We start from the raw sequence: 17,059 nt of genomic DNA, 5'->3' as shown, positions 1-17,059 counted from the left end.
TGTTTTTGCCCCACTGGGAGCTTAACCTAGAATTCCAGTGGGCGGCGGGGACTGCGGGAACGGTGGGATAGCTACTCACAGTGCACCACTCCGACATTCGATGTTAGCCTTGGTACTGTGGACGCAATCTGCCGAACTCATGCGCTTTAGTGGGGACACAGAAGACCGAATGTATAAAATAGCTTCCGAAAATTCGAATAGAATAATTTTGAAATAATTTTGTATTGTAGACGTACCCTTAGGTTGGAAGCCTGGATAACAGTGAGAATAGTGGTATTACCTACAGTGATGGAGATTTTGAGAAGGGAAGTTAAAAATAAATTAATGTAAGATAAAAATAAAGTATTCATATTGAGTTTGGGATGGATTGGAAAATAGGGTTGCTTCAGCTTCATTTATAGAGGTGACAAACTTGGATGCTTAGCACAATACGCTTGTTATCTGCACAGAGCTCAGTACTGTCTGTGAGTAGTGTGGTGCCTTTTGACATACGTGATTCATCTGCAGAGTGACTTGGTTTGAAAGACTCCCAAGGCTTGTTAACTTCCAAGAAAACCTGAGGGCTCCTTCATCTACACAGTGCTCCATGTCTGGCAAAACACAAATAAGCAGAGGTTTCCAAAACCCCAGCTGAAGCTGCAGCTCTAAAATCAGAATTCTGCTTTGAACGCTTGTTTAACGTATCTCACAAGTTGGTTGAGTTTGAAAGTTTTACAGAAGGTGAAGATAAACTTTAATTCAGGGAATGCTTAAGTTTACCCACAGTAGTTAGCCCCAGTCCCTACTTGCTTGAGCCCTAGAACCTCTTTGATTACAAATTAAGAACAGCTCAATACATTTATTGTATGTAAATGTAAATCCTAAACAAATAAAGTGTATAGTTGGTGCTCTTGAAGAGCCAATTTTTACAAAGCTGAAAGCAATTATGAGCCAGATCAGCTGGGGGAGAGAACTTGAACAGAAAAATGTGAACGATAATTGAGAATTGTTTAAGAATATTTTACGAGATGCCCAAAAATCCACAGTCAAGAAAGGCTATGCTGGTTTAAAAAAACAACAACAACCTGAATTAGAGGGAATGTCTTATAGCAATGCATCATTGACAGTTTGACAGAGATATAGCTGTTAAAATTTGTGTCCTCGGGATGCAGCAGTTACTTGCATGTTAGTGGAAAAAAGCTAATTGATGACCATCCTAATGTATTTTCCTTCATTTTTAATAGATAAGAATAAAAAATGAATTTTAATGTCTGGAATATCAAAGAGATGTTCAGTACTCCCACAGCCACAAGGTAAGTGGTTTTGGGTTTTGTTGTTATGTTTATAATGGTCAAATAATCATGATAGCCTACTGGCTCTATTTAGCTAAAAGATTGAGTACCTGATCCCATTAATTTGCAGTAAAAGTTATTTAAACTGCCCTTTGCAGAACTAAGTGAAATAAACTGGAAACATTGTCTGCTGACATCCTGATTTTCCTGACGTTTATTCCAGAGGTCATTAGCAGGTCTCCAGTTAAGGAGCTGATATGACTGTTATTTGGTGTGATATATCAGTACAACTTAGACTTATGCTACTGAATTTGAGGATCTTTATGAAAAAGTCTAAAATAGCTGTGCTTACAGAAGCACTGATGTAATACTGTGTTCTAATTTTACTTGAGAAAACATTAAAACACATAAGAAAATGTTTTACTGCCAGATAAAATTATTGGTGGCTTTGTGTGTCTTATCTGTGATTTCCTCTGTGTTATTTACACCTTCAAAAAAGAAAAGGAAGACTTAGAGACTAACCTTAGAGACTAACAAATTTATTAGAGCATAAGGTTTCGTGAGCTACAACTCACTAGCTCTCGAAAGCTTATGCTCAAATAAATTTGTTAGTCTCTAAGGTGCCACAAGTCCTCCTTTTCTTTTTGCGGATACAGACTAACACGGCTGCTACTCTGAAACCAGTCATTATGCATTACATCTTGAAGCGTATTAAGTACAACCTTAGACCTTAGTCCATCCCAGGCTTTTCTGTTCATTGGGCTATCCACATTTGCCATCCCTGCTTGTCAACTGCCCTTCTCTCCAAATCTTCCCATTTCATGTTGAAGTACTTGATGTCGTTCAGAACTGTTCGTTTCCATGTTATTCACAGTCTTCCTCTCTTTCTTCATGTGTTTTCTGGCTTCCATTCGAGGGCAGAATTTGGTAAGCGGTCTTTTTCCATTCTCAGCACATGCTCCAGCCACTGATGTCTTCTTTTATAGATTATTTGTGAGCGGGTGCCTTGTCCAGTAATTTTTCTGACTTCTTCATTAGTCTCTTCAGTTTTGATTTCTGTCCCTCTAGTCCCCATTAACATGACTTTACATTTCTTTGCACTGTATCTCAAACCTGTCTTCTCCATTACTACTTTTACTTGATTTGTGCATTTTTGTGGTCCGTTGGCATCTTCATTGATAAGAGTGTTGTCGTCAGAAAAGTCTAGATCTAGAAAAGTTGGTAGAAATTGGAAGCTCTGAATTGTGTCCTTTTGCTTTCCTTCTCAATTTCTGACAAGTTGAAAATCCGTGGTCAGTAAAGTTAAGGACCTTAAGAGTTTAAATATATTAGGAACAAAATTAATACTAATAATGGTATTAATCCATTACTAGATGGAATTGGTAGAATTGTCAGTGAGGCAGAAGAGTTCAATAAATACACTGGAATGCGTTATCTAGGGAGGTGGTGGAATCTCCTTCCTTAGAGGTTTTTAAGGTCAGGCTTGACAAAGCCCTGGCTGGGATGATTTAACTGGGAATTGGTCCTGCTTCGAGCAGGGGGTTGGACTAGATGACCTTCTGGGGTCCCTTCCAACCCTGATATTCTATGATTCTATGATTCTATGAAATACTTCGGCTCTATAATTGAGAAAAAGCCAGATGATATAATCATATCATATGGTGATTAACTTTCCATTCCACTATCAGAGGGGTAGCCGTGTTAGTCTGTATCCACAAAAACAACGAGGAGTCCGGTGGCACCTTAATGACTAATAGATTTATTTGGGCATAAGCTTTCGTACATAAAAAACCCACTTCTTCAGAGGCCTGGAGTGAAAATTACAGATACAGGCATAAATATACTGGCACATGAAGAGAAGGGAGTTACCTTACAAGTGGAGAACCAGTGTTGACAAGGCCAATTCAGTCAGGGTGGATGTGGTCCACTCCCAATAATTGATGAGGTGTCAATACCAAGAGAGGGAAAATTGCTTTTGTAGTGAGCCAGCCACTCCCAGGCCCTATTCAAGCCCAAATTAATGGTGTTAAGTTTGCAAATGAATTGTAGCTCTGCAATTTCTCTTTGAATTCTGTTTTTGAAGTTTTTTTGTTGAAGGATGGCTACTTTTAAATCTGTTCTTGAATGTCCAGGGAGATTGAAGTATTCTCCTACTAGCTTTTGTATGTTACCATTCCTGATGTCTGATTTGTGTCCATTTATTCTTTTATGTAGAGACTGTCTGGTTTGGCCAATGTACATGGCAGAGGGGCATTGCTGGCACATGATGGCATATGTCACATTAGTAGATGTGCAGGTGAATGAGCCTCTGATGGTGTGGCTGATGTGGTTGGGTCCTAAGATGGTGTCGCTAGAGTAGATATGGGGACAGAGTAGACAACGGGGTTTGTTACAGGGATTGGTTCCTGGGTTAGTGTGTCTGTGGTGTGGTATGTAGTTGCTGGTGAGTATTTGCTTCAGGCTAGGGGGCTTTCTGTAACTGAGGGCTGGCCTGCTTCCCAAGGTCTTGTAGATTGTTGATGATGTGCTGGAGAGGTTTTAGCTGGGGGCTGTACATGATGGCCAGTGGTGTTCTGTTATTTTCCTTGTTGGGCCTGTTCTGTAGTAGGTGACTTCTGGATACCTGTCTCGTTCTGTCATTTTGTTTCCTCACTTCTCCAGGTGGGTATTGTAGTTTTAAGAATGCTTGATAAAGATCTTGTAGGTGTTTGTCTCTGTCTGAGGGATTGGAGCAAATGCAGTGGTATCTTAGGGCTTGGCTGTAAACAATGGATCGTGTGGTGTGGTCTGGGTGAGAGCTGAAGGCATGTAGGTAAGTATAGCGGTCAGTAGATTTCCGGTATAGGGTGGTGTTTATGTGACCATCACTTATTTGCACTGTAGTATCCAAGCTGCTGTCCCTGCCCCCCCCCCCCAGCACCTCATGTCCACTGGAGGCCCTGCCGATCAACTCCTCCCCCTCCCTCCCAGTGCCTCCTGCTCACAGTGGATCAGCTTCTTCCGCCGCATGCAGGACGTGCTGGGAGGGAGGGGAAGGAGGGGGAATAGGGTGAACTCTGGGGAGTGGGTGGAACTGAGCATGAAGGGGCAGGGCGGAGTGGGGCCTTGGGGGAAGGGGTGGAGTGGGGGGCGGGGCCTGGGGCAGAGTGGAGGCAGGAAGAGGCAGGGCGAAGTGAGGGTTTGGGGGATGGGGTGGAATAGGGGTGGGGCCTGGGGCTGAGCCGGGGTTGAGCACCCCTAAGGAAAGTTGGAAGCTGGCGCCTGTGATTGTGAGGTGGGCCTGTGATTGTAACACCCAGTTAAGGTGTAAGGTATGCCTGTGATTGTAGCACCCAGTTTCCTATATATTCTTCCAATCTCCTTTTCACATGCTCAAGCCATCTAAGCCTGGATTCCCTCAGCTTTTCTATAATTGGTGCCACCTTAACACTTCCCCTAATTCATTTGTTCCCAACATCGTCCATTCTTATAGCTCCAAGCATCAGTCTTAACATTTCCATTTCTATTGTATTCAAAATCTGCTCCTGTCTCTTCCTCGGTGCCCAGCATTCGAAGCCGTCCAAAAGTACAGGCCTAATTCTCTTGTAGATCTCACTTCTCAAGTTGGTAGGAGAATACCTGCTGCGGATCACACCACTCACTTCTCTCCATTTAGGCCATGCCTTTTCTGTTCGGCTTATATTTTAGTCATTGAGTTCACTAGTATCCTGCCCTATCAAACCGAGGTACCCGAATTTCTGTACCTTTGGTAGTGCATGGCCCCCCAGACTTAGTCTCTTTGTCTTCCTGCAAGGTATCTTTTGAATCTACAGTTTTATTTCTGATTATGTTCATGCCATTTTATTCAAGTACACACCTTCATCTCTCTAAATCTTCTTTCACTTCCTCTTTGCTATCCCCCATGAGCACTACATCATCTGCAAAAAGCATGCACCAGGGTGCCACTCTCTGGATGTTTTCTGTAAGTGTATTGAGCATGTGAACAAAAAGGGGCTTAGTGCTGACCCTTGCTGTATTCCGACTCTTACTAGAAACTGTTCAGTTTCTCTGCATGGGCTTCTAACTGTGGTAACAACACCTTCAAATATGTCCTGAACAAGTCTGACATAGTCTTCAGCGACCACTTTCCTTTCCATATAACACCAGATGACTGCTCTCAGAATGTGGTCATAAGCCTTCTCAACTTTTGATGAATACTATGTGCAGGATTTTCCTCTTTTATTTATATTTGTGTACAAGCTATGTGAATACAAAGATTACATCCATTATCGACTTGTCTGGCACAAATACAAACTGATTGTCACTGACCTTTACTTCTCTTCATAGTCTCTTATCAATAACTTTTTCTCATATCTTCATCACGTGGCTCATGAGTTTAATGCCCGCGGAAGTTACCACAGTCTTTTTCTATGCCTCCTTTTCTCTTAAAGATTGGTAATGTATTCTTTTTCCAGGTATCAGGCATCTTCTCAGTCCTCATGATGAAATTAAACAGTTGTGTCAGTATATTCATGCCTACTTGCCCCAGGCACTTCCATACTTCTGCTGGTATGCCCATCAAGGCCAAGAGTTTTCTTATTTTTCATATTGCTCAATGTTTCTGCAACTTCTAGAACAGGTGCCACCAGATCCTGGTTTGGTTTTATCCTACAGCATGGTTCTCTTGAATTCCCTTCATTCATAAATCTTTCAACATAATTTCTCCATCTTTCCTCAATCTGGATCTCACTGATTAACATATTTCCACTTTAATCTTTAGTGACTTTGGTGAGATCAATGTCATTAGTTCTCTTATCATGGGTCTTTGCCAGTGTGTCTATTTCTTTATTGTCCTTCATTTTAAGACAGGCATAAAAGCCTTCCATAGCTTTAGCCTTAGTGGCTACCACCTCGAGCTTTTTGACTTTTTTTTATAGTTCTGAAAATACTGCTGTTGCAGTGTTGCATGCTGAAGTCTAAAACACTTTGTCTTTTCCTTTACAGCCTCTTCTACTGTCTCATTCAACCACCAGATCTCACTGGGGGAAAAGCCTCTCTTTTGTTTGTTTTTTATTTTTTACCAAGCAGGTTCATTGCGCATTCTTGAATTTTGCTTGCAATATGATTCTGTAACTTCTCTTAACCCTTCTAAAGAGTTTTTCTGCAATAATTCTGTTGTAATCTCCTTGCTAACTTCATTAAGCTTTTACCACTAGGTTTTCTCTATTGCATCTGATGAATCTCACGAAAGCTTATGCTCAAATAAATTTGTTAGTCTCTAAGGTGCCACAAGTCCTCCTTTTCTTTCTACTGCTTTGGACTGTCTTCTTCCTATGTACAGTATGTATCCATAGTCAAGAACTAGCATTCTATGTTCAGTTGCCTAGCTTTCCACGGTATGACCGTTCAGTTTTTGATGTTCTTCAGCTCAGCTTGAGTTATCAGGAAGTAATCTGTCTGCATCCTTATGCTACCACTCTTCTAAATAGTCAGATGTTTTCTTCTTAATGAAAAATGTATTAACAGTTACCAAATCATATGCCTGTGTGTACTGTAAGATAGTTTTCCCTCCCTTGTTCCTATGTCCATATCCATGGCTGCCATGGTACCTTTTGAGGTATTTATCAGCTTTCCTCATGTGACCATTAAGGTTGGCTCCAATTATGATTCTTTCTTTCTCACATTTTGTACAACAGTGTCCATTTCTCCCCAGAAATCCTCTTTTTCTTGTTCAGTACATCCCACTTGGGATTCTTATGAACATATAATACGTAGGTGACCATTGTCATAGAATATCAGGGTTGGAAGGGACCCCAGAAGGTCATCTAGTCCAACCCCCTGCTCGAAGCAGGACCAATTCCCAGTTAAATCATCCCAGCCAGGGCTTTGTCAAGCCTGACCTTAAAAACCTCTAAGGAAGGAGATTCTACCACCTCCCTAGGTAACGCATTCCAGTGTTTCACCACCCCCCTAGTGAAAAAGTTTTTCCTAATATCCAATCTAAACCTCCCCCACTGCAACTTGAGACCGTTACTCCTCGTTCTGTCATCTGCTACCATTGAGAACAGTCTAGAGCCATCCTCTTTGGAACCCCCTTTCAGGTAGTTGAAAGCAGCTATCAAATCCCCCCTCATTCTTCTCCTCTGCAGACTAAACAATCCCAGCTCCCTCAGCCTCTCCTCATAAGTCATGTGTTCTAGACCCCTAATCATTTTTATTGCCCTTCGCTGGACTCTCTCCAATTTATCCACATCCTTCTTGTAGTGTGGGGCCCAAAACTGGACACAGTACTCCAGATGAGGCCTCACCAATGTCGAATAGAGGGGAACGATCACGTCCCTCGATCTGCTCGCTATGCCCCTACTTATACATCCCAAAATGCCATTGGCCTTCTTGGCAACAAGGGCACACTGCTGACTCATATCCCACATCACTTTTTGTAAAACTAGACCAACTCAATTTCTCTTATTCAAAGTACCATAGTATAGTATCTTATAGCCTTCTCTTTATCTCTTGCCTTTGCTCCCTTCCATTTGGATTCTTGGATGCAGGCAATCTGCATTTTCCTTTTCATCAACATCTAAGCCAGTTCTGCACTCTCTCTAGTTAATGTCCCTATATTCCTATTTTCTGGACTTTCTTCTTTGACCGCATCTGTCCACTCAGTCACACTCAGATGAGGATGCTATACTTTGTTTCTGAAGAATGCCCTAGTTTTCATATAGGGTGCATAAAGAACTCATTTTATGGGTTTCTTTGGCAAAGTTTTACAGCTGGCTTCCAACACTTCTCGTCTTTCAACCAGGCTTGGGACTAGCTATAGTGGAGTTTTGGCCCTGATTGCATCTGATCTAACTATGCAATATTTAATGCTGTCTGAAATAGTCCACTTGTCTCCCACCTACCTAGCCTTGCCTGCAGGAAAATCTACAGGAGTGAGAAAAGGAGAAGGAAATTTCAAGATTCTCCTTGTGGAGATTTTTCATAATTTTTTCCATCAGAAATGCAGAACAGGGTCTCAGAGTAGCAGCCGTGTTAGTCTGTATCTGCAAAAAGAAAAGGAGGACTTGTGGCACCTTAGAGACTAACAAATTTATTTGAGCATAAGCTTTCGTGAGCTACGGCTCACTTCATCGGTCTGTCACTCCCCATGGATTCAGCCTATAGGTATCACTTTCAAATCTTGTAATTCCCATAGTAGAACAACAAGAGGCCAGTTCCATCTATGTGGAGTCCCTGTCCCTTCATGCCAGCCTTGTGTTCTTAGCAGCTCCTTCCGACTCCCTGGCAAGGTGCTTCTGTTGAAACCGCACTGACAGTGTTTCCCTAACCAGTGGTTGCCTCAGGAATTCCCCTTAAAAGGGTGTCCCCATTCATTGCAAGATTAAGGAAAGGGAGGTGTGGAAAAGTCTATCTGTCCAGGTGCTTATGTGGCACCTTTCTGGTATCAGTGTCCATAACTTGAGGCTGAAAGAGGTTTTCTGGAGAATGTGTGGGACTATGGAATTATGCTTTTGTTATGCTGGGTGTTGGGTAAAGTCTCTGTGAAGCTGATGGGCATAAGAGCCATTCTTCATTTAGGGTAAATGTAAACAATTAATGTTTGTCAGCTTTTAGCAGGAAACGAGAGACTCTTCAACTGTGGTTTGTAGGCCCCTGACTAATGGTAGTCCATTAGGATGTGTTTAATGACCAGCAGTGCAGGACTGAGTGGTGGTAGAACAGGTGTCACCATGAGTGGCAATTTTCTGAAGTGGGCTGTGGAATGAAAGTGGAGAGCCATACAGTACAGCGTTGCTCTCACGCAGGCGAATCTCCATTTACCTACAGAATCATTACCATAGACTCTGCCTCCCATTTTTTGAGGTATTTATTCTTGCAACACTCCTTATGAGACAGAGAATTACTGTTGTTTCCATTTTACAGATGAAATACAATTGAGGCACAGAGAGGCTAAATGACTTGCCCAGGGGCACAAAGGAAGTCTGTGGAGGGCAGGAAATTGAACTTGGGTTTCCCAAGTCCCATGCAAGTTCCCTAACCACAGAACTATCCTTCCTTCTTTTCTGTAACACAAAGTTTGAAGGTTAACTGACTTACAGAATTATCTAAAATAGTTTGCTATTTCATTACTTAGTCATGATTTTTGCTTGAGGTTCATTCCCTTTCTGCTCTACATTATTTCAGGACTAATAAATCATCCAGTCGGAGCAGTGCTCCTAGTGATTACTCCAGCCTCAGTGACTCCCAGTTCCTCTTTGGTTCCCAGTTCTGTCCAGAGAACTCACAGTCAGCACCAGTGCCCCTGGAATTCAGTGCACAGTCAAGACAACAAAAAAGCTCCCAGCAGAACTCTCAGGATGTGAGTTTGACTCTTGGAATTTCTCAGCTAGCATTGTACTACCTGTGGGGAAGTATTAACAATTCAAAATTAATTCAAAAGACTGTAAGCTCTTCAGGGTAGAGCTCATATCATCCTAAATGTTTGTACAGTTTCTTCTTCAAGTGATTGCACATGTGCCTTCCACTCTTGGTGTGAACATACACAGTCGCCAGAAACTTTTCCCTCAGTGGTACCTGTCAGGGCAACTTGAACGCCCTTTGCTGCCATGCAGCAGTGGCACTGGTGTAAAGGGCTCAGCTGACCCCGAGCCCGCTCAGTTCCTCCTTACCACCATGACAGTCCCTGGGTGGTAAGGAGGAACTGAGGGGGAACCCGAACTGTTCATCTTGCTTTCAAGTGCTCTCAATAGAGTGTGTACTCATGTATTTTGTTGTAAATAGTTTAGTAAGAATATAGGAATGGCCATATGGGTCAGACCAATGTCTATTTAGCCCAGTATCCTGCCTTCCAACAGTGGCCCATCCCAGATGCTTCAAAGAGAATGAACAGAACAGGGCAATTATCAGTTGATCCATCTCCTGGTGTCCAGTCCCAGCATCTGGCAACTGGAAGATGCAGGAACTGTGTTATTACAGATATCAGTGTTACAGTATAGTTAGTTAGGTGTTACCCCATCTGAGGGTTTCAGTCGATTCCTAGTGCTGAGGGATGTCTGGGTCACAGGGCTTCAAGCTCTGAATTTTCTGCAGTAAGGCTATGCCCGTGAGCGACCCCCACTCAAGTTGTTTAAAGTGCCTTGGCAAGGTCATATAGGGAAGCATTGCCAGATTTACAGGGACTTTAAGTCTCACACAAAGAGAGATCATGAAGCCAGGCTAAAGTTTCTACTCATGGAGGCGGCCTTGTGACCTCCATCTGAGCCAGGTTGGTGAGACTCAGCACCAAGTGCTGCAGGATCAGTAAGGAGTGCGCCTCCTATTGTGCCTGAATCCCAACACTGCTCACCGTCCAGAGTGCCTAAGAAGAGGCATAAGAAACAGACTGCCAAGAGGGGAAGCTCTAAGTCTGCTAGGCATGGGGTTAAGAGAAGAGTACAATCTTAGACAAAGCGCTCCTCTGCTTTGGACCACAGAAGCTGGCACCGTAGACAGTGGAACCAAGGCAGGTACATAAAAACATGAAAATGGCCAGACTGGGTCAGACCAAAGGTCCATCCAGCCCAGTGTCCTGTCTGCCAACAGTGGCCAATGCCAGGTGCCCCAGAGGGAATGAACAGGTAATTATCAAGTGATCCATTCCCTGTCGCTCATTCCCAGCTTCTGAGGCTAGGGCAGAGGTGGGCAAACTACGGCCCGGGGGCCACATCCGGCCCACCAGATGTTTTATTCCAGCCCTCGAGCTCCACCGGAAAGCGGAGTCAGGAGCTTGCCCCGCTCCGGCACTCCAGCCAGGGAGCGGGGTTGGGGTCCTGCCCCACTCCACAAGGGTTCCAGAAGCAGCGGCACATCCCCACTCCGGTTCCTATGTGTAGGGGCAGCCAGGAGGCTCGGCACGCTGCCCCCACCCCAAGCGCCACCCCCGCAACTCCCATTGGCTGGGAACTGCAGCCAATGGGAGCTGCAGGGGCGGTGCCTGTGTGCAGGGCAGTGCACAGAGCCACCTGGACGCGCCTCTGGATAGGAGCCGGAGAGGGGACATTCCCACTGTTTCTGGGAGCTGCTTGAGGTAAACGCCGCCCGGAGCCTGCCCCTCGACCCCCTCCCATGCCCCAACCCTCTGCCCCACCCTTGATCCCCCTCCTGCCCTCCAAACCCCTCAGTCTCAGCCTGGAGCACTCTCCTGCACCCCCAACTTCTCATCCTCAGCCCCACCCCCAAGCCTACACCCTCAGCCGGAGCCCTCATGCCCTCCTGCACCCGAACTCCCAATTCCATGAGCATTCATGGCCCACCATACAATTTCCATACTCAGATGTGGCCCTTGGGCCAAAAAATTTGCCCACTCCTGGGCTAGGGACACCATCCCTGCCCATCCTGGCTAATAGCCATTGATGGACCTATCCTCCATGAATTTATCTAGTTCTTTTTTGAACTCTGTTATAGTCGTGGCCTTCACAACATCCTCTGGCAAAGAGTTCCACAGGTTGCCTGTGCGTTGCGTGAATAAATACTTCCTTTTGTCCCTGGGGAGCACTTCCTTCCAGGCTTCCTGCCCTGGTCCCAATCTCTGATGCCCGCAGCTTTCCTGTTGCCTGGCTTGGTGCGGGATCTGGCCACGTCTCTACTGGAGCTCCCAGAGCACATCCTTCTCCCTTGACTGCCAGCCCTGTCTGGCTGCCTTTTAAGCCCTGCTTCCAACCTGAGCATGCTGAGCACAAGTGGAGGGGTGAGGCCTCCTGAGTCCAGAGTTGATCCTTAACCCCCTCTTGTTCAGGGAGGGGTTTATACACTCTGTCACAAAAGCATATGACTGATCAGCTAAGAACATGTAATTTATGTTAGATTCTCTGTTAATATTTTATTTGATCTTTTTGTTTTAATTACTAAAATAATGTAAAATTATTCCAAGCATAAATGCATTTAGACCAGACATTTAAGCTAAAATATCAGTTATTCCTTCTGTGGACAATGGTGTCTTTCTGTTCAGTAGGCTTCATGGAAGAGAGATGGATTCATGAAAGATTAAATCATAGAATCATAGAAAATTAGGGTTGGAAGAGACCTCAGGTCATCTAGTCCAACCCCCGGCTCAAAGCAGGGCCAACACCAACTTCAATGTGTTGAACACCAACCCGAATGTCCAGTGTTGTTCTGATTTACTTCCACAGACTGAAAATGTATTTACCCCATTGCTGTTCATTATATTATGGCAGACATGTCACTGATTTTCAGAGAGAGCGAGCCTGTATGTTCTAGCTATTTCTCGCATGCTTTTATAATAGAAGTATCCTATGCAATCGTATTATTCATACTCAGATAGCACTTATACCATTAGTACATACCTAAGGATCAAAATAAGGACACTTGTCGTTAGAGATAAGCGAAGAGTAATTGTCCCAGTTTTGTGGTCTAAGGCAATAATTCAGTTCTAGACTTTCTGACCCCTCTGCAGTTTGTTGCAGTAGCTTTTCATGCAACATGGAAAAGGAAATTCTCTCTTCAAGATGAAAAAGGGCAATTTGGTGTGATTTGCATTCAGATTAAATAAAAATTTAAGGGAAAGTTGATTCCATTTTGCTCAGCATAGTGTTTGGAAAGTTTGTAGGATGAGAAGGAGGTTTTTGCTGCTTAAATATTAAACACTAAAAATCTTGTCCTCAAATCCGTATTGAACCATATTAAAAACTGGCTTCCAGTGTATGATGCTAGAATATTGTGGTGGTGATTACATGCTATCATAAATATAAAGGGAAGGGTAAACACCTTTAAAATCCCTCCTGGCCAGAGGAAAAACCCTTTCACCTGTAAAGGGTTAAGAAGCTAGGATAACCTCGCTGGCACCTGACCAAAATGACCAATGAGGAGACAAGAGACTTTCAAAGCTGGAGGGGGGGGAGAAACAAAGGTTCTCTCTGTCTGTGTGTGGTTTTTGCCAGGAACAGAACAGGAATGGAGTCTTAGAACTTAATAAGTAATCTAGCTAGATATTCGTTAGATTCTGTTTTGTTTAAATGGCTGATAAAATAAGCTGTGCTGAATGGAAGGTATATTCCTGGTTTTGTGTCTTTTTGGAACTTAATGTTTTGCCTAGAGGGATTCTCTATGTTTTTAATCTGATTACCCTGTAAGGTATTTACCATCCTGATTTTACAGAGGTGATTCTTTTTACTTTTTCTTCAATTCAAATTCTTCTTTTAAGAACCTGATTGCTTTTTTCATTGTGCTTAAGATCCAAGGTTTTGGGTCTGTGTTCACCTATGCAGATTGGTGAGGATTTTTGTCAAGCCTTCCCCAGGAAAGGAGGTGTAGGGTTTGGGAGGATTTTGGGGGGGAAAGACGTTTCCAAGCAGGCTCTTTCCCTATTATATATTTGTTAGATGCTTGGTGGTGGCAGCAATAAAGTCCAAAAGGTAAAAGGTAAAATAGTTTGTACCTTGGGGAAGTTTTAACCTAAGCTGGTAAAAATAAGCTTAGGGGGTTTTCATACAGGTCCCCACATCTGTACCCTAGAGTTCAAAGTGGGGAAGGAACCTTGACACATGCCAACAAAATGTTGTTATTTAGTAGGAAGCTCAGCATCAGCTATTTAAGTTAAATAATTTACAGCATATCTCACTGTGGGAACTTTAATTCTTTCACTGCTTTTCCTCCTCTGAACTTGCTGTGCTTTCATCATTTCAAGCCTCTACCATCCAGCAGTACAGCATATGTTTTTTCCTGGACATATCTGGTGTGTTTGGCAACAGCAACCAATACAGCGCACTACACAGAGCAAAATAAGGGAAGCTTTCTTTTTATAAAGTACAATCTAAGTAAAAAGAAACAGGAGTACTTGTGGCACCTTAGAGACTAACAAATTTATTTGAGCATAAGCTTTCGTGAGCTACAGTTCACTTCATCAGATGCAATGATGAGGTGAGCTGTAGCTCACGAAAGCTTATGCTCAAATAAATTTCTTAGTCTCTCTAAGGTGCCACACATCCTCCTTTTCTTTTTGCGAATACAGCCTAACACGGCTGTTACTCTGAAATCTAAGTAAAGTTTCACCTGCTTTAGTCTGCTAGGGATACAGCCAGCCTTCATTCTCTTCTGCAGGAAGTTGATGTAGCTACTGCATGCGAACCAAGTATCTCATTAAATTCTTAATCTGTCTGTCCAATCCAACCTGTCACTCCCAGTCACTGTGGTGCCCCACGGTCTGCCGAGAACTTGATGCATGAATTTTTTTTCTAATGAATGTTCTGAATATTTTTGTACCTTAAATATTGTCATTTTTTTCTTTCACACAACAGAGTGAGCCCAGTATTTTTACGAAGTACCAGACAAAACCTCAATTGTTTGGTGGCGATGAAAAGGAAAAGGGCTCGTTTAATTTTGGTGTTGGAAACCTCAAGAATGTCTTGGAGCAGTTTGAAGTGAATAAGAAAAAAATAAAGGACAAACATGACAGGTATGCAAGAATCCATTATGAAGGCAGCTGGCATTCTCATGGCAAAAACAACCAGTAACATGACCAAGCTGCACATTTCTGCAGGAAAGTTTATAGATGTTCTCTGATTGGAAGAAGTCACAGGCTGAGAGACTGTTATACTTACAATGTAGATTTATATAACACTTCGGTCAATAAACCATAAGGAACTGTAAAGATTTTATCTGAATTTTCCTTCATCTTTCTTTATCTTATTGGCAGATTCTATTCCATGCAGATTCTCCATGAAAACCCATATTTCTCTCAATTCAAAGGATTGTGTTGTGAGTGATCAAAAAGCTCACTACATCAGCATTTACATAGAGAATAAAGGAGATTGCTAGGGACATTTGTGTGGAACTGAATAGGAATATAATTACATAATTTAAACATTTACACCGATATCATTTTTATTTTGTATGCAAGATTATTAGAGCTGTATTTTCTGCTGAGACCACTTCATTTCCTAATAAGCTCTTTGTCATATACTAAGGATGCTCAGGTACATGCTAATCCTATCAGGTTTTGTTGAGCAAAGTAAGGGCTTCAGTCTCCAGTACAAAAGATGACCAGTTCTCCAAGGCTGTGAAATAGTTCCTGGCTCTGTGTATTTCATTTAAAAAAATGAGAAAATATGAAAAATGAGTCCTAGGTGAACTACATTTTGTGGAAAGCCTTTAATCAAATCAGATTGTGTATGTTACTGCCTTTCTTCTGAGATATTTTTAAAGGTCTCTGATTATACAAAATCTGAAATTCTAGTTCCTATGAAGTGAGAGTAAGAATTGTGTATATATGTGAATAAAGGGATGTACAAATATTGAATTTTAAATGTTTAGCCAAAGTTCTGAATTCTGTTTTGTTTGTTCTGTGAATCAGTTTTGTTTTTCCGTAAGTTCCAAAGAAAATATTTTTTAAAAGATGCCATCTGCACAGCATTATTACTCTTGGGTCACACCGCCCAGTGCAAGACACCATTGGCTCAAAGTTTTTGATACTCTGAAACAGTGGTAGTGGTGGATAATGCATGAGCCTTCTCTTTATTGCCCAGTTGCACAGTACTAGCTGTCACTACCTCAGCCGCCAGCACCTTCTAGTCAGTTCTTTCTTGGCTATAGTCAGCCAGTGAGTTGAATTACAGGTAAGTAATTGTCTCTCTCAGAGGAGAGAATGTGTTCTGGTAAGTACAGTATCGGTCCAAGTGTTTTAAAGAAGTGTTGTAATTTGTAAAGTGAAGTGATCCCACAATAGACTTGTAGCCTTATTTAAACTCAGGAACTTGGCAAAATCACGGCCACGGTAACATTGTCAGGTCATGGTTTTCAAGTCATTCTAGGACGTCCATGGTACTAAAATGTGTCCTGAAACCCAGCCTTCCATCAATCAGTGTAACTATCCTTCTTAGGATAGTTGCATCCGTTGAAGTGAGCTGTAGCTCACGGAAGCTCATGCTCAAATAAATTGGTTAGTCTCTAAGGTGCCACAAGTACTCCTTTTCTTTATCCTTCTGGAATCATAGAATTATAGAATCATAGAATATCAGGGCTGGAAGGGGCCTCAGGAGGTTATCTAGTCCAACCCCGTGCTCAAAGCAGGACCAATCCCCTACTAAATCATCCCAGCCAGGGTTTTGTCAAGCCTGACCTTAAAAATCTCAAAGGAAGGAGATTCAGCCACCTCCCTAGGTAACGCATTCCAGTGCTTCACCACCCTCCCAGTGAAATAGGGTTTTCTAATATCCAACCTAAACCTTCCCCACTGCAACTTGAGACCATTACTCCTCGTTCTGTCATCTGCTACCACTGAGAACAGTCTAGATCCATCCTCTTTGGAACCCCCTTTCAGGTAGTTGAAAGCAGCTATCAAATCCCCCCTCATTCTTCTCTTCTGCAGACTAAACAATCCCAGTTCCCTCAGCCTCTCCTCATAAGTCATGTGTTCCAGTCCCCTAATAATTTTTGCTGCCCTCTGTTGGATGCTTTCCAACTTTTCCACATCCTTCTTGTAGTGTGGGGCCCAAAACTAGACACAGTACTCCCAGATGAGGCCTCACCAATGTCAAATAGAGGGGAATGATCACATCCCTTGATCTGCTAGCAATGCCCCTACTTATACATCCCAAAATGCCATTGGCCTTCTTGGCAACAAGGGCACACTGTTGATTCATATCCAGCTTCTCATCCACTGTAACCCCTAGGTTCTTTTCCGCAGAACTGCTGCCAAGCCATTCGGTCCCTAGTCTGTAGCGGTGCATTGGATTCTTCCGTCCTAAGTGCAGGTCTCTGCACTTGTCCTTGTTGAACCTCATCAGATTTCTTTTGGCCCAATCCTCCAATTT

General features: G+C 42.9%; 1 protein-coding gene across 1 annotated transcript in view; it reads left to right on the top strand.

Annotated features, from left to right (window-relative positions):
• The window catches only part of IHO1 (interactor of HORMAD1 1), a 47,946-nt gene that overhangs the window by 20,160 nt on the left and 10,727 nt on the right, over positions 1-17,059 (top strand). The window contains exons 2-4 of the mRNA XM_084634694.1: positions 1,224-1,292; positions 9,438-9,612; positions 14,546-14,703. Coding sequence (XP_084490820.1) covers positions 1,237-1,292; positions 9,438-9,612; positions 14,546-14,703 — 389 coding nt within the window. The 5' untranslated portion in view covers positions 1,224-1,236. The remainder of the gene's footprint in view (positions 1-1,223; positions 1,293-9,437; positions 9,613-14,545; positions 14,704-17,059) is intronic.

This window comes from Lepidochelys olivacea, assembly GCF_965140295.1.
Source record: "Lepidochelys olivacea isolate rLepOli2 genome assembly, chromosome: 7".
Lineage (NCBI taxonomy): Eukaryota > Metazoa > Chordata > Testudines > Cheloniidae > Lepidochelys > Lepidochelys olivacea.
The sequence above is the reverse complement of the archived record's forward strand: the minus strand, read 5'-3'. Positions and strand labels throughout refer to the sequence as shown.